General features: G+C 42.9%; 1 protein-coding gene across 1 annotated transcript in view; it reads right to left on the bottom strand.

The window, feature by feature from the left end:
• LOC149171940 (myosin-G heavy chain-like protein) overlaps positions 1-13,046 on the bottom strand; it is a 30,887-nt gene extending 17,841 nt beyond the window's left edge. Inside the window, exon 1 of the mRNA XM_089424159.1 lies at positions 12,692-13,046. Coding sequence (XP_089280285.1) covers positions 12,692-12,923 — 232 coding nt within the window. The 5' untranslated portion in view covers positions 12,924-13,046. The remainder of the gene's footprint in view (positions 1-12,691) is intronic.
• Between the last annotated feature and the right edge of the window lie 5,411 nt (positions 13,047-18,457).

Here is an 18,457-nt window from a genome sequence, read left to right as displayed (position 1 = left end):
TTATGGGTTGTTGTCAACTCCCGTTTAATCCCTTCTACCGCACAAAAGTTTTTAAACTCATTTGACACATACTCTCCACCGTTATCACTCCTGAGAGCTCTAACCTTCCTACCAGTATCTTTCTCAACCACTGCTTTAAATTCACAAAAGTTTGATCTTTCTTCTGCATGAAAAAAATCCAACATTTTCGAGAGAAATTGTCAATAAATATAACATAATGCTTGTGCTTGGTCGTGGATGATGTCGAGAATGATCCACACACATCTGAATGGACTCGATCTAGAATCGTTTGTGCTTGATTGTCTTTGTCGTGAAAGGAAGCTTTGGTGAATTTCCCCAAAGTACACCCTTTGCATGTGTCAACTTGCTCTAGTGTACCTTTGGGAAGACCAGTAGAAATTTGCTGCATGATTTTCAAAGCGCCATGATGCAAGTGACCCAACCTCTTGTGCCACAACTCACCGATGTCTCAGCTCTGCACCTTCTCTGCTTTCGTGCTCAAGGCAACACAATCTTCTACCTCCAACTTGTAGAGATTCTTCACCCGAATACCTATCCTCTTTACCTGTCCCATGGCTATGTGATGAAGGAATGCCTTTCCCTTACTAAATATCACATCATAGCCTCTATCCTCCAACATGGAAACAGATACCAAGTTCTTCTTCAAACCAGGAACATACATAACATCTCGCAAAGTGAGGGGAGAACCCAACTCCCTCTGAAAGATAACTGTACCCAACCCGGTAGCACTATACCTCCCATCATCACCCATATCAATATGCATCTAGAGATCCTTCTCCTCCAAGTCACTGAAGAGCTCCTTGTTACCAGTCATGTGGAAAGAAGCTCCACTGTCTAGGTACCATACACTACCCATCATCGATGACACCATGCATGTGATGAGGGTAAAGTCCAATTCGAATTGTGAGGCAAGAGCCTCACCTGCCACTCCTCTTGAGGACTTCTTCTTGGACTTCTTGAGTGGACAATTTGTAGCAAAATGTCCCAACTCGTGACAATGAAAGCACTTGAATTTCGACATGTCCTTCTTCTTGCCTCCATGAAAAGAATCCGATTTGGAATGGGACGCCTTCCCCTTCCCTTTCTTTTCCTTACCCGCTAAGGCACAATTTTCCTCATCATCAGTCTTTGATGAGGATCCGTCCTTGGTGCTCCTTCAAATCTCTTCTTGTACCAAATCCGACCACAGTCGTTCCCAATCTAGCAACTTCTCCCTCCCATTGACAGAGTCTTGATAATTGTGCCAACTCTTGGGGAGTCCTAGAAGAGCTAGGCTCACCATATCATCCTCGGCAACAGTAATCCCAACACTTCCAAGCTCATCTCGACAATGAGTGAACTTGGTCAAGTATTTCGGAATTGAGTTGCCCTTCTCCATCTTGATCTTTCTGAGTTTGTCCTTCAATGCCAACTTCCTATGGTCACTGCTATTCTGAAACAGGTCTGTCAATGCCTTCCACATAGCATACGGAGTTTCCTTGCCATGGAGACTCGAGACAATGTGGTCTCGAACTCCCTCAAGAATAATTTGCCTCGCCTTTGCCACACACTTTCTCCATTCAGCCAGATCATTAGCATCTGATGTTGGAGGCTTAGGAATGTCTTGATCAATGAATTCCTTGAGGCCATTGTCTTCCAGCACTGCTTCCATCCTGTCCTTCCAGGCTATGTAATTCGAGTTGCCTTCCAAGGCATACTCAAGTCTCAAACCGTAGAAAGCCATTTGCCGACTCTGAAGTATGAACTGCAAATTTGAATTTCACCGCACAACCAAACTCGAAATCTCCTCTTCTATATTGCCTTTAGCTCCGATACCATGTAGATTTTTCTGTAGATTCAACAACTCATGTAATTTTTTAAAACACAAGACAAGAATCTACTCTACTTTCAACAGCAGAAACCAATAATGATCGATGAAAACAATAATCAACAAGAGGAAGAATATCAATCACACATAACACAATATTTCTCTAGGGAAAGCAACTGCTCAAAACCCCGACTATCTATATTGCATTAATCAGAAATCTAAGAAGAAAATACAATGCTTGTTTCACTAGGATAATTCCTGCACAAGTATGATCAACTGTAATATCCCGTTTCAGAGATATTCTCCAAAACCCCAGTAACTCCAACCAAATACGTACAAATGATATAATAACCAGGAAGCTCAAAATGATAAAAATGACAGTGGTGCAATATATAATAATATAAACACGGAATACAAGCAGATACTCAAGAAGTGGAGAGAGAAATGCTAAGCCATTTTATTATACTGAGCAACAGAATGAGTACAAGAGGTGATCAGAAAGATGGCACCTCGTCTTGCACAAGGCAAGTGAAGAAATACACTCAGAATAGCAAAGGAATGGCCTCTCTCTGATCTGTGTCCCAGCTGCTGGAGAACTGTCGTGTTGTTGTTGCTGCTGGAAATCAAATGAGGATTTGGGGTTGTTCCCCTCCTCAGAAAAGGCTGAAACTCTGGAATCGCACTCTACTCAAGAAACCCAGAAAGCTTTTCTGAAATGGCCGACCCACGAAAATCACCCCCTTGGGGTTCTGCGCAGTCCCTCAATGCTCCGCACTGCCACTGAATGAAACTCTCCAGTAATCTACCTAAAACCTCTGCCAAAACCCTCCAATATGCAAGGGTTGATCCCCTGCTCAATCTCCTAGCACAAATCCTGTTGCATACCCTCAATCCAGAACTCCTGCCAGAAAGAACTGCATCATCCCTCTCAATGTTGCGCAGTCCTCCAAGATGCTCAATCCTCCTGCCAAAAATGCTGATGAAACTACTACAAAAATGCTGACGGAAATACCTTTCCCGAGCAGGCACTCGAAGTCCCCCGAGGCTAAGGGTGAGATCTCCGAACGAAGACACTCAATGCACTAAACAGTGCTGCAGACTAGTTAAACAGCCAGCGTGCTCTAAGTCGAAGTGACTAGCTCAAATGCACATAATCGAATGCCAAAATGAGGAGGCTCCTCTCTCCTTTATAGCATTGGCCTTTCTCAATCCCAAGGCTCACCTCCTCCAATGTGATCTCCTCTTGCCACGTGTTCCTTTTCCCATCTGCGCAGTCCCTCCAAGTGTCTGCGTAGGTCCCATCTCTACATGGTTCTTTAGCCCCCTTGGCTCCCCTTTAAGTCACAACTTTGTGCTACTAGGAAGTGACTTTTATTCTAAAAGTGAGTTATGTCCCCTTTTCCTCACATTTTTATTTACAAATAACTATAGAAGGCAAAATTGAGCAAAATCGAATATTCCAATTAGCCATGGCTAATTAGGAATATTATAGTCTCCCCCGGCAAAATGTTGCTTATCCTCAAGCAACTGAAGTGATGGATGCTGCAAAATTTTCTCTCTCCCAAGTGGCATCCTCATCCAACAAATTCTTCCACCTCACCAAGAATTCCCGGATTGTCTTGTTCCGTAGCTGCCTCTCCCTGTTATCAATAATAGTCTCTGGATGCAACACCAAATGCCCCTCATCATCCGTGGGTGGTAGCTCATCTGTCACTGTCACATGCTGCCCCAATGCCTTCTTCAGGCATGATACATGAAAGACGTTATGAATCTTGCTGCCTTGGGGCAGCTCCAACTCATATGCAACCTGTCCAATCCTGTGTATCACCCTGTATGGCCCATAAAAGTGGGGCTTGAGCTTCTCATCCCCCTTCTGCTTCAATGACGACTGTCAGTATGGTTGTAATCGTAGGTAGCCCAAGTCCCCTACCTCAAACTGTCTCTCCACCCGACCCCTGTCAGCATACAACTTTTGCTGGTTCTGCGCTGTAGCCATATTATCCTTGAGAGCTCGGAGAATATCCTAACTCTCTTGGATCCAAATCTTGGCTCTCGGAGCCTTGCTAGCACCAAACATCACGTCAGCAAAAGATAAGGGATGATATCCATACAATGCATAAACTGGTGACATACCAATGGACATGTGATGTGTAGTGTTGTAGCAGTACTCCCCCAGATGCAGCCACTTTAGCCATGCTCGCTGCTGCCCACTGACATAGTTACGCAAGTAGCCCTCCAGCCACTTGTTAACTATCTCTGTCTGCCCGTCCATCTGTGGGTGATAACTGGTACTTGGTGTCAACTCCGTCCCCACCAACCGGAAAAGCTCCTACCAAAATCCGCCCATGAAACGACTGTCCCTATCACTGGTGATGGTCTTGGGAAGACCATGTAACTTGAAAATCTCTCTGAAGAACAGCTCAGCCACCTGCGCTGCTGTGTAGTGTGCGGATATGGCGAAAAAGTGTGAGTACTTTGTCAGCCGATCAACGACGACAAAGATGCAATCCTTGCCCTATACCATGGACAACCCTGTGATGAAGTCCATCGAAATACACTACCATTTTCCCTCTGGAATGGGAAGACGCTGCAATAGTCCTACTGGATGGTTCATCTCCCCCTTGTTCCTCTGGCGAATATCGCACTCCCGAACATGCTAGAGTACGTCCTCCTTGTGGCCCTTCCATGAGAACCTCTCTCTAATGGCCCTGTAGGTTTTGGTAAACACCTGATGACCTGCCAAAGGTGAATCATGTGACGCCTGAAGTATCTTCTTCTTGAGCTGAGATCCCTCAGTCAAGAAGATCCGGTCCCTGTAATAGATGATCTCATCAACCACCCTGTACTTGTCATCCGCCACCTGCCCATCCAGAACCTCACATGCAAATCTATCCTTGGAGTACTCTACTAGGAGTCAAGCCCTCCAGTCTGCGTCCAAGCTCATAAGAGACAACGTGGTTGGTCTACGTGAAAGGGCATCTGCTACCACGTTGTTCTTACCCTTGACATACTCAATGTCAAATTCATACGCTTGGATCTTACTCATCCACTTCTGCTACCTCTCCTGTAGCTGCTTCTGCTCCAAAAAGAACTTGAGGCTGTTGTGATTAGTCCTCACCCTGAACCTGTTACCCACCAAATACTGCCGGTACTTGGCCAATGCATGCATGATGGCCAGCATCTCCTTGTCGTATATAGAATACAAACTCTCGTGCGGAAGGAGCTTCCGACTCTCAAAGCTCCCTGCATCAACACTGCGCCGATCCCCTCTCCCTACGCATCACACTCCAAAACAAATGGCTATGTAAAATCCGGCAATGCAAGCACTGGGCAACTGCTCATAACCTCCTTGAGCCTGTCAAAGGCTCGCTGTACTCTATCCGACCAACTGAATGCCCCCTTCCTCGTCAAATCTATCAGGGGTGCAGCAAGCTGTGAGAAACCCTTGACGAATTTCCGGTAGTAAGTGCAAATGCCAATGAATCCTCGAAGTTCTGTCACGTTTCTCGGCTCCAGCCAATCTCTGATGGCCCTGATCTTCTCCTCGTGGACCCTCACTCCATCCACCCCTATGATGTGTCCCAAGTATAACATCTCCGTCAACCCAAACTCACACTTGGAGAGCTTGGCATAGAACTGCTGCTCCTTCAAGATGCGCAATACTGTCTCAATGTGCTAGAGATGTTCCTCCCAAGTCTTGTTGTAAATGAGGATATCATCAAAGAACACCAACACAAACTTCCTTAAGTGACTGCGGAAGATGTGATTCATGCAAGACTGGAATGTAGTTGGGGTGTTGGTTAGCCCGAAGGGCATCACCAAAAACTCAAAGTGCCCATAGTGGCACCTGAAGGCGGTCTTGGGAATGTCCTGCTCCCTCACGCGAATCTGATGGTACCCAGATCTCAAATCAATCTTCGAGAAGAACCGCGCTCCTCTCAACTCATCCATCAACTCGTCAATCCTGGGTATGGGGTACCTGTTCTTCAGTGTCTTCTTGTTCAGGGCCCTGTAGTCAATGCACATCCTCAATGTGTCGTCCTTCTTCACCAACACCACGGAAGAAGCAAAAGGACTCGTGCTCGGCCGAATGTGTCCAAGAACCAGCAACTTCTGAATGGCCCGCTCAATCTCATCCCGATAGGCCTTGGAATGCCTATATGGGGTAGCAACCATTGACTGTCTACCCTGCTCAAGCTTAATGGTGTGCTCAAACCCCCGGTCCAGTGGCTGTCCTAGTGGAATCTCCCCAAACACTATGGCATACCGGTCAAGGATGGACTGTATCTCTGGATGTACCATCTGCCGTGTAGTCCCTGCCTCTGATGCACGAAGCTCCACTGTCCACTCTATGTCTCCCTTCCGGAAGGTTGCCTCCATCCGATGAGCCGAAACAGTCTGAGGCGGATATGTTTGTTGTCCCTGTATCTTCTCATGCCTCCTTGTCTTTTCATCATCCCACTCCATCTCTAAGGTCTTCCAATCTGTCATGACCTTCCCTAAAGTGATAAGCCACTGAACACCCAGTATCACATTGGTGTCTGGAATATTGACCACGAAAAAGTGGTCAGTCAGTGTGTAGGTGCCCATCATCACTGATAGCTCTGGAACATAACGAGCACACATCATGGTCTGATCCCCTGGGACCAAAACTAAAAACCCATCGAAGCTCTCTGTCTATATGCCTCTCCGCTCAACCATCTGTGCATCGATGAAGTTGTGGGTTGCCCCACTGTCAACCAGAATTGATACTCGCTGGCTAAGTATTGTCCCCCATACACGTAGCATCAAGTACTTGGGAACTCCTCGCAATGCTGCAAGGGCTCCTCCGGTAGGTGCAAACGCTGCACCACCTGCTGCTGGCAGTGGAGGTGGCAAAGGACCCTGCATGGCATGACTATCTCCTGCCTCCACATCATCCTCCTCCTCCTCTTCCCTGCTGCCCTCGGAGAAGACCTCAATAAAACGTGCTTTGCCAGCAGCACATCTATGTCCCGGTGCCCACGGCTCCTAACAGGTAAAGCACAACTGCTTCTTCTTCAGCTCCCTCCTGGCATCATCGTCAATCTGTGCACGTCCTAGAGTCCCCTGTGGAGGTGGAATCCTCACATCCTTCCCCTTAGGATGGAAAGCCTGTCTCTGGGGGTAAGGTGTTCGGGTCCTGGGTAAGACATCCTATAAGTCCCGAGTCTTGCTAATAGCATCCTGGAGTGTGGTTGGTCTAGTGGATCGAACTAAACCCCGAAGTGGCTCTGCTAACCCCTCAACGTACATATAGATCCTCCGTACCGTGGACAGATCTGGCACCATCACTGAAACCCTCAAGAAGTCTGCAATGTAGGTCTCTGGGCTCCCGGTCTGTTTGAGCCTCGTCAGCTCAACAAAATGCTGCTCTGGATCCCTCCGATCAAATCTCTCTATCAATCTCTTGGTGAACTCAGCATATGTCGTCACTGTGGAGTGTTCGAGTGTAACCATCCCATGGAACCACCAATCCTGGGCCTCACCATCCAAATGTAACGTTGCCACTTTGATGGCCTCTGCCTCCGACATCTGGTCAAGCTGGAAGTAAATGTCCAGCTTCTCCACCCATGACTTTGCAGAACTGTTTGATGAACCATCAAACGTAGGCAAGTGAAATCTACTAGCTGCACGGTGGGTGTCACCATCATGATAATGTCGGTATCCTCTGTGATGGTCGCAGGGTCTACTATCCCGCTGGAGCTGAACAAAGTCTCTGAATGAGAGGGCTTCCCTGAACTCCTGCCCATAGGCCTGGTACTCTGGAAAATAATCGCCCATATGACCGAGCTCTGCCCCCTGCTGGGCTACGGCCCCCATGTCTGCTCCTAAGAAAGTGGGCATGGTAGAGCGTGTAGGGGCATGCAAGGTCACCTACTATGTAGTATCACGCTGCTCTGGAAAATGGTAGGATGCACCCGATCCCTCACCAACTTGGAAAACCTGTGGACTCTCACGTTGTCTAGCCTCTACTGCCGTGAATCTCTGCCCCATCACCTCAATCTGCCTCGACAGATCCTGTACTGATTTGAGGAGAATATCCGCAAATCTCTTCCCGTCCTCGTCTACCATATGATCCTTCTGCTCTGTGTCCACTACAGGCTCCTCCTGTTCTGTGTCCTCTACCCAAACACAGTCTCCATCTCCGTAGGTGTTCTCCAACCTACACTCACTATCTCTGTATTTCCTACCTCTGTAACAGATGTAGGGTTTCTCCCTCGGTGTCATAGACTGCTAGCTCCACAGGCTGAGCCAGATCTATGCTCTGATACCACTGTAATATCCTGTTTTAGAGATATTCTCCAAAACCCTAGTAACTCCAACCAAATACGTACAAATGATATAATAACTAGGAAGCTCAAAATGATAAAAATGACAGTGGTGCAATATATAATAATATAAACATGGAATACAAGCAGATACTCAAGAAGTGCAGAGAGAAATGCTAAGCCATTTTATTATACTGAGCAACAGAATGAGTACAGGAGGTGATCAGAAAGATGGCACCTCGTCTTGCACAAGGCAAGTGAAGAAATACACTCAGAATAGCAAAGAAATGGCCTCTCTCTGAGCTGCGTCCCAGTTGCTGGAGAACTGTCGTGCTATTGTTGCTACAAGAAATCAAATGAGGATTTGGAGTTTTTCCCCTCCTCAGAAAAGGCTGAAACTCTGGAATCAGACTCTACTCAAGAAACCTAGAAAAACCCAAAAAGCTCTTCTGAAATGGCCGACCCCCGAAAATCACCCCCCTTGGGGTTCTGCGCAGTCCCTCAATGCTCTGTGCTGCCACTGAATGAAACTCTCCAGTAATCTACATGAAACCTCTGACAAAACCCTCCAATATGCAAGGGTTGATCCCCTGCTCAATCTCCCAGCACAAATCCTGCTGCAAACCCTCAATCCAGAACTCCTGCCAGAAAGAACTGCATCATCCCTCTCAGTGTTGCACAGTCCTCCAAGATGCTCAATCCTCCTGCCAAAAATGTTGATGAAACTACTGCAAAAATGCTGATGGAAATACCTTTCCCAAGCAGGCACTCGAAGTCCCCCGGGGCTAAGGGTGAGATCTCTGAACGGAGACACTCAATGCACTAAACAGTGCTGCAAACTAGCTGAACAGCCAGCGTGCTCTAAGTCAAAGTGACTAGCTCAAATGCACACAATCGAATGCCAAAATAAAGAGGCTCCTCTCTCCTTTATAACATTGGCCTTTCTCAATCCCAAGGCTCACCTCCTCCAATGTAATCTCCTCTTGCCACGTGTTCCTTTTCCCATCTACGCAGTCCCTCCAAGTGTTTGCGTGGGTCCCATCTCTGCGTGGTCCTTTGGCCCCCTTGGTTCCCCTTGAAGTCACAACGTTGTGCTACTAGAAAGTGACTTTTATTCTAAAAGTGAGTTATGTCCCCTTTTCCTCACCTTTTGATTTACAAATAACTATAGAAGGCAAAATTGAGCAAAATCAAATATTCCAATTAGCCATGGCTAATTAAGAATATTACATCAACTCTTTGCCTCACAAGCCCGCTCTAACCAACACTTAGCCAATTTTGCTACATGCCAAACTCCTATTTCCTTGCACGATTCGTAAGAGAATCAGCGCATATTTAATTGGGAAATCCTTCTTCCAAAACTGCGCAATCCAAACTTAGGTCCTCAACTGATTGCATGCATGATCTGTACAACTCAGAAAATCATACAACTGATAGTACACTATCCCTGCACTCTAGTCTCAACTGGGTCTTCCTCTGAATTGACATGCATGAATTATTTGTGAGTGAATCTTCAATTAACTGGTGTGGCACTGAGGATGCACTGGTGCACTGACTCACTACTAAACCTCTATTAGTTCCTCCAACAGTTAGAACTAGTTTAACTGATTATAACTCAATTAGACTGACTTATCTAATTACAACTCCAAAGAACTCAACCTAGACCCCTAAAATTTAGATATCACACTTACATGACTCCAGATAGACTTCCAACTCGAAATTCCTAAGTCAATTAAGTCAATTTAAATTAATTAACTATTTACAAGTTGCTATGAGAATAGAATTCGATTTTAATTCACAATTTTACTCAATGACAAATTAAATTGGAATTTCTTGTTGCTATTTTTAACAGTTGCTTCCTAACATAGGATGTATTTACTATTTTTCCTTTTTGCATTGATTGAGTCATACCAAAGTTGCAATAGCCTCATCATCTAAATGAATCAAGCTTCATATGCACCTGGAAATTTTGCAAAGACGCAGGATGCCTGCAGTGAGCTGCCCCTATGTGTTAATTTTAGGTAACAATGGTATGTTCTATGCTTTAGCACAATTTACTTCAATGTTCCTTTAGCAACCCAATGACAATTTCCAATTATGTCTAGTAGCAATCACATTAACTTAAACACATTGACAGTAAATGCAGATAGAACATAAAAACATATGGAAAAGATAAGCCAAGACAAGAGGACACAAGATATGGCGGATGTCAAGGACAAACACCAATGTGGGGAAACCCTTTGATCAAATCTTCTTAATATTCTTCAATAGTTTAGTAGAGAGAGAGTACAAATAACAAATTAACTTGCCCAAAACAGTCATGTTAAATCAGTAGTCAACCGCAGCGCAAAACAAAAAGTCAACAGTGTCAAAGCAGCTCCAAACAGTGCTCCAAGCAGCTCGGTCAACAGCAGAAGAATTCAACCTTCCAAGAGGGTCAAAGTCAGCCCAAAAACAGCTTGGTCAACCCAGTCAAATGTTGTTGTAATTTCTGCAGTCAAAGGTTGAAGTCAATGCTGAAGTCAAACCAGTCAAACTGTCCCAATCACCTTGAAAACCATGCCAATCAATGTGGCCTTCAGAAATTGGAATTTTGCCCACAAGAATAAGGTCAATGCAAGTCAAAGTCACCCAAGTCAATGCTGGTCAGCGCTGCCCTGTTTTCTGAAATTTTCGGCCTCCAAAACAGTCCTGAAATTCGTCCTTCTCTCACACGTGCGGAATAGGAAGAGGTTGCCTCCAAGCTGTACGAACCAACCAAGAGAGGAGAGAGAGAGATGTGTGATGTGATGAGTGATGTCCAAATGAGAGAGAGGTCACTCCTATTTATACACTTCGTTGAGGGTGAGGAGACACATCCATTGGGCTTCATGAGCCTACATTTCACTGAGGCCGACCTTAACAATTTGTCCATGAGAAAGAATAAATTCAAAATTCCATTTCTACTTGTCAGAATGAGATGATCTTTTTATCAAAATTGGACCTCCCAAAAAGAGAAATCCAATGCAATAATCATCTCCATCATATGAGCTGTCCTAAGGTGGAATTTAGCCTAGTTGCCAGAGATGCAGATGCAGGATGCCTGCAGTCAACTGCCCATATGCAACCACACTTCATAAGTAGTTAGTAAGAAAATATAAAAGCAGACTGACGACAGTGTTTGAAGCAAAATATTAGGAAGCTGATGTCTTAGAACTCAATCACCGTCATTTACATCTCCAGATTACAAGGTACTGTTTTCATAATTAACTGTTTCATTAATATAAGCACGTGCTCAACAGGCTTTGCATTCGATTGATAAGCAAGAATCATAACAAACCAGCAGTCTGGTAAAAACATAGAGGTGCACTGCAAACTAATCTCTTTCATGAAGTCACTGAAAGCACTGATCTTTCGATGGATCTTATGACCCTGATAGGTGGGCCACTAATAAAACAGAGAGGGCACTGTAGTAAAATTCAGTCCATCCACGGCACTCATCTCTAAGGTTGCTGGCAAAGCTGACACTACTTGTGAACCTCGCAGCTAAAAAGGGGAAAATTTATGACTAAATATTCAACAACTGCAGACATAAATTAAGCGCAAGAAATCCTTCTGCCTTTGGGAAAAGCATACATTTTAGACCACCTTTAACATCATCAAAATAGCAAATCAATCTCAGAGATGTTGTTGACAAATTTCTTCTGGAAACCAATGTTCAACTAATTTAAATTAAACACACTATTAAATACCGAACTTGGTATGATCCAATAGACCACCTTCATTGGACAGTAGAGAAAAGCTAATCTTGAACTAAGACCTAGAGTGCATTCTAATAGCTAGGTCTGTTGAGCTGCGGTTTAGAGGCAGGTTGAGCTGTGGTCTAGCAGCAACTCGAAGATCTTTGATGATGACCCAGGTTTAAAACCTGGCAGGCTCACTCCCCGTAATGACACAATTGACCAAAGTCTTTCCATGCGACCGTGGTAATGGCTCTGTTAATGCCAAATGGTGAGTCATGTCCAACAAGAAGAAGAGAAAGGTGTGTTCTCACTGCTGCTAATGTTAAATTGAACTCCTCCAATACTGCATAAATGATAAAACCCTTTTTCATTGGGGTTTTTTTATTTTTGTTTTGTGATGATAAGACTGATAACACCGCACTTGGTACTTATGTCCTCTGTATGGCTTGGGAGGTTCATACTGGCAATTTTGCACAGCAATAAACAGCAAAAATATATTTAGGGTGAATTCTCACTCTTTGCTATGTCATATCATCTTTAATAACACTGCAAAAGGAAAAGAAGCAATTGCTAACATGAGGTGGATTTTATTACCGGTTATCTCGGTGTATATTTGGTAAAGTTAAAAAAGATTTCAGTAACAATGCTCAGGATGATAAGCTATTTGATACAATATTCCCACTACAGGCCTCAAAATAACCAGCGATTGAAATTTACACAAAACAAAAGGAATATGAAGTAAACTAAGCCCATCAGGCTCACAGAAAATTTATGAATTGAATGACATTGGGTTCAGATAGTTTATGCATATAAAGCCATAAATTCTCTGAACTTAGCACTCGTTGAAATACCAGTAGATACTGATTCATCAGGGGATCCTTCTGAAACACCAGACTCTGTCTTAGATGCTGCAACAGGTGGGCTTGCAATCCTCTTGAGGCTGCAAGAATTTGTGCATGGAAGAAAGGACCCAACTGAAATGACTCTCGTATTCTTGACAGAGCATGTATTGTAGCTGTTGCCCTTGACACTTATCGAAATATCCAGAGCTGCAGAAGCTGGATGGCTGAGTTTTAATGCCATGCTTTGCTGCAAATTCTTAATTGGATTACAATGGTATTCAATCAATGTTTCTTACTTCATGTTGACGGGGTCAGTGTGTGATCCACAAGCAACATGAGGTTTGGATTTGTTTTGGGACTTAATGTGGCCGCCTATCGTAAAGAACGTGTAGCCACATATATAGTTATGCAACCAGCATAATTTTCACGTTTGTCAATAAGTTTTATCAATAAAAATTAATAAAGTAAACAATAATTGTTTTTAATATAGTGGAAAAACTTACCAGGACTAATGTGAAAATTAGTAGTGGAGACGACTATTACAAATGGACTCATTATTGTTATGCGAGGAAACCATTCCACCTAGAATTTACATGTTGGTGGTGCTTAAGTGGATGCTCTGAGTCTTAAGCCATGAATATGTTTACTTGCATCCAAGAAATACTAGCTCTTAGCAAAACAGAAACAATTTTAGAACATACTCCAAGCCCAATTACTTACTTAGTATGTGTTTTTATTAAGTTATTTATAATTATTATTTTATTTTTGGGTTTTGTTGGATTCTTTGTAATTATCATGTTGCAAGAGTGTATTTCTAAGTTATGTTGGACATATTCAATGTTTTTGTATTTTTCTTTTCATGATTTAGCAAGTCTATATTTCCCTTAGTTTAAGAGTAATTATAATGACTAAGGTTTGGATGTAATATTTAAATTGAAAATTTGCTAAGAATTCATAAGTGAAGGTTTTATTCCACCAATGCTTAGGACTTCAACATCATCCCAATGTTAATTACATGCATAAACACATGTATAAACAACCCATGAGGGTAAACATGTTATAGGGGGGAACTCGTACTTTAATGAGGGCAATAATAACACCTTGCTTTCACCGACCTACCAAGTCAATTTTGACATTTCTTTGGCTATTTTAGAAAATCATTTATTTATTAGCAATTCAGTTTTGATTTTATCTTAAGAGAGCGACAAACCCCAACTACACATTAATAAAATGTGAACCCACTTTAACAAAGGGGATAGAGCTTTGAACCCATTGTAGCAACTAGAACAACCCTTCTCATTGGAAAATGAGGATCCCACCTTCTAAAGAGAGTCATCATACACATCGTGAGCTTGAGTAACTTGTCTTCAACTCAAATCACCTCTCTATTGGCCCTGTTACCCCTTGAGATAAGTTTTAAGCATGATTTTGAGATTTGGTCAACCTAGCAATACAGGGTCACTTTGATGGTCAAACTCAGGAATACATGGCCACATTGATGGTCAATCCAACGATATAGGGTTGCATTGATGACTAGTCCAATGATACAATGTTAGGAACTTGGTTAGCCCACTTATACAAGGCCCTAGTTACTAAACTTTCCTAGTAAAATGGCACCCACTGAAGAGACTTTAACTTAGTTCTAGCCTTGCAGACTTGCTTTTTCAAGCCTTGTATCACCCTAGAAATGACCTACCTAACGATATGGCACTGTGATCTTCGTTAGTCCAATGATATCACACTTAAGAGATGATCAAATCTAGTCTTTTATCCCCAAACTTACTTTTTCAAGCCTTGTCCCGCCCCATTAAGGACTAGTCCAACGATACAACTCTACAAAAAGCCTCAAATTGATTTAGAATTCTCTCAAAACTCCCTATTCGAGCCTTGCATCACCCCATTGGCCACTTGTCGAGCCATACACCCTATTTTTGGCTTTAAACTCACCCTTGAGCAAATTTCTCCCAATGTATCACCCTAATGCTGGAAAACGATGTGATACAGTGCCCCAATGAGGCTCAATCCTATGATAACTCACAAATTTGATCTTTTAATTCACCTTGTATCCTTTACATCTCAATGTATTGCTCCACTAATGTCTATTCATCATTGTATCACCCCACTAGGCATTATCCCAACGCCATATTGCCCCACTGATGCTCAGTCCAGTGACACAACAATCTCTTTGGCCTTGTTTGTCATGACACACTAAGCCTTAACCTTTTCTAGTGTATCGTTGGCTTAGTAATTAGTGAAAATAAAGTGAAAAGGGGTATTTAATAAAGGAAATTAATGCATTTAGCCTTAAAAAACTCTTTAAAAGAACAGCATATCACCTTATTTCCTCACATTGCTCAGTGTTATCTTTTTCTTATGAGATTGAAAGCATAGATTGGAGAGAGAACCCCCTCCCTTCTCGTCAGCACTAGGTGTAAGTTAGCTCAACTCAGGTATGGTCAAATCTATCCAGCACAGTTATTGATTCTAGTTTTGATTTATTTATTGTGTGAATTATGTCACCCATCTCTATTGTTGGCCCATCTCTTTCTCTTTTCCTCATGCTATATTGACCAGTTGTCCCACTTTTCACATTGAGTAGGAAATAAAAGTTGCTTTATCAAGCTTAAAGGCCACACTATTGAACTTTCCCATCAAGCCCTAGCTCATCCCAATCACCATGCACCCAAAATATGCAGTAAATGGCTTGATTCAACCTCAGAGAAGACCATCAACAAGTGTAAAGGAGATGTGCGGCCTAGTTAGCCCATCTCACTCATCTCTTGCTTGATTTAACCCCATAATCGTTTCGTAGTATCCACAAGATGGCTTTTTGGTCTTTGGATCAATTGATTATGATAATGGAACCCTTGGTTTTCCTCTTTTTCATGCTCAACAATGTTGATCTTTTCTTCTATTCGTTTCCTAAGGTCAACCTCACGAAATCTCTCAGGCTTCAAACTCTTGGCACTTTCCCTGCACCCCTTGCCTAGCTTCACTATTAAAGCTTGTCTCTAGTCTCACTCACCAACACTTTAGTCTTTTCCCTTCAAAGCAAGGGCACATGTTTTTCTCTTCCAAAAACCTTAACCTTAGCTATTGTAGTGTAGAGAAGCATCTTTGTAGAACCATCATGGTCAATATTGTGATCTTTTGAATAATCATGTAGGTGCCACTCTTTACCAACCTTTGATTTTTCCTTCACCATTGAGACTCAAAGCCTTGTTACCTTTGGTTGAGTTTAGATAGTTGAAAATAAACTAGTGCACAGGCATAGCTAGCCTTGAGCTCAAACCTTTGAACCCCCTGAACTTAATATTGTAAACTATATTCATAATGGGTATTTTTTGTTTCAATGGATTGTGCAAGTGAAATATGTATGTGTTAAAGAGAAGGAATTGCAAAGCCTCAGTGATTGAGACTTTAGTTGATGAGACACCTACCAACTCACTTGGTCCTACGTTTTGGGATATTTTATGTTGCATCGACAAATATACATCATAGTCATGGCCATAAGTGTATTGGTTGCTTCAGAGAGAAAACCTACCACTAGATGACCCAGACTTAGAAGTTTACAAGGCTACTAAAAGGTCTTGGTTTCACAAGATTGCTACTCATCCCCCTGTCCTTCCATGTACAAAAGAAATCGAGTGGTTCATAAAACATGTTGATCTTGAGGAAGCCATGATCAGGGACAACCACGAGAAGTCTATTTCCTGATTCAATGCCTCTAACATTGAGATGTGTTATAAGCTCCTTAAGGAAGAGTTAGCCTTGGATGACGATTGGATGTTATATTTCAATATTTTTCTAGATATTTCCTAAAGATGTGGTGGACCAAAAAAGGAACCTTTAATTCTAAGTTGAGCAAAGAATATCCTACTAGTGTACTAAAGACTACCTTTTAGCTAGTGGCTTCCATGATATGCAGGTGTATGGTTGGCACAACACAGAAACATTCTATGAAGGATGGATCTCATTGATGTACTTTATAGGGGTCAAGGGAAGCATCTTCAAATGGGTTGATATCCTCTCTCTCTCCCTAAAGGATAACATCATGCACTTGTAATTTAGGGGAAGGCTATCAGCCTCAATTCTTCATGGCCTCCTAACCAAAGGGCATTGTTTGTGTCAAACATGTATTCTCGGCAATGAGCTAGAAGTGGAAAATGTAGGATCTTTGTTAAATGTGCATGCTCCATGTATGTTTGAAAGGGCTAGGAAGCTAATGTCCACAATTGGAAATTGGTTTGTGGATTAGGATGGCACATACTTGAGAACTTTGGAGCAACCAAACCTCCTCATTTGCTACCAAAGTTTGTAATCGACCGAATGACACTACAAGAAATAATATATCAAATCTATGCAAGATTCAGAGCACTCTCACGAGACAAGAAGGCTCTCTCACCAAACATGGCATGACACCTGGGCTCATAGTGTTATAAGTGATCCAGGTGGATATTGGTGGCCACCTGCCAAGTCCACCTGGACCCCCACCATTGTCTTTCTCAGCATTTTCAGTTTCCTTAATTGTAGCACAACTTACTATTTTTAGCAGCTTTTCGGGTCCTGAACTTCCGGAGCCGTTTTGAGGCCCTAAACGACGTTTTTTTGGGATTCTAATTGCCATCCTTTCCTCTGCTTCCCTTTCTGTTTCTTTTTACTGTTTGCTTTCTTGGCTTCTGGACATGTGCTTTGCAAGTGTCGTGTCATTCTGCAGAGCCTACATCTGAAAGCAGTATTTTCATATTCTAGTGCTTGTAGCTAGTTTTGTTGTTTGTAGATCAATGTTATGTTATCCGACAGCCCTTTACTTAGATCTACTTCCAAACAAATGCGTACAAAAGTGTAGACCCTTTCATCAATCCTTTCCAGATCTGTTTTGATATATTTCCCAATGCTGTTCCCAATTTCTTCCAATACTCTTTCACTCCAAAAGTGAAGGGGAAGGTTATATACGAGGATCCAGATCGGCACTTTGGATACAATCATTTTGTTTGGATCGAAATCTGGAAACCATGGGGTCATAAACAGTCCCGATGTTCCCCAAAACCACGACCCAGCACTAATGATTGTATCTCTGACTTCCGTGGATGAAAATCTAACTATAAAAAACCCCTTGGAGCATAAATGTATATCACATTCCATGTTGCCTCCCAAAGTGGTAGTACTCGGATAGATCTTTCTAACGAGCTATCGTACGTGTCAAACGGAGATCGTATGCCAAAGTTACGACCCCGAGAAATTGATGTACCAATTTACCCAAATGGGGCCCACAATTTGGCGTTTCATCTTCTAGGGTTAGGTTTCGGGATGTGAAGGGTTTTCCATTGTTTCTCAACAATAAATAGGCCTTCGAGCCTCATTGTAATATAGTTCAGAACAGTTCAGAGGCATGTAGCCATCACATCTCTTCTCAGAGATAAGCTACCATCGCCCTAGCTGGTTTATTTCCATTTTTGGTTGTAAGCATATTTCAGTATTTTCCATTAATGAAATGAAGTATTATTTCCGCTGCATCTTTGTGTATATGGTTATCTCTGTGATTTGTTGCGTTCTTGTTTAAATCCGGATCAGTGGTATCAGAGCGGTCTGCTTTTTCTCTGTTTTTCTTTGCATGTCCCCAACAAGGTCGGGATATAAGGAGTTAGGGCTTGAACTGGTTGAACCTTTGCAAGACCAGCCTCGCAAATCCCGACGGCCTCCCATGGCGGACGAGAAGAAAGACGAGGGGGCAGGAGATCCCATCAAAATCTTGCTCGAAGAAGCCCTCGAGCG

This window comes from Pinus tabuliformis, chromosome 4_2, assembly GCF_031772625.1.
Source record: "Pinus tabuliformis cultivar Carrire ecotype Pingquan chromosome 4_2, CPIR1, whole genome shotgun sequence".
Taxonomy (NCBI): domain Eukaryota; kingdom Viridiplantae; phylum Streptophyta; class Pinopsida; order Pinales; family Pinaceae; genus Pinus; species Pinus tabuliformis.
The sequence above is the reverse complement of the archived record's forward strand: the minus strand, read 5'-3'. Positions and strand labels throughout refer to the sequence as shown.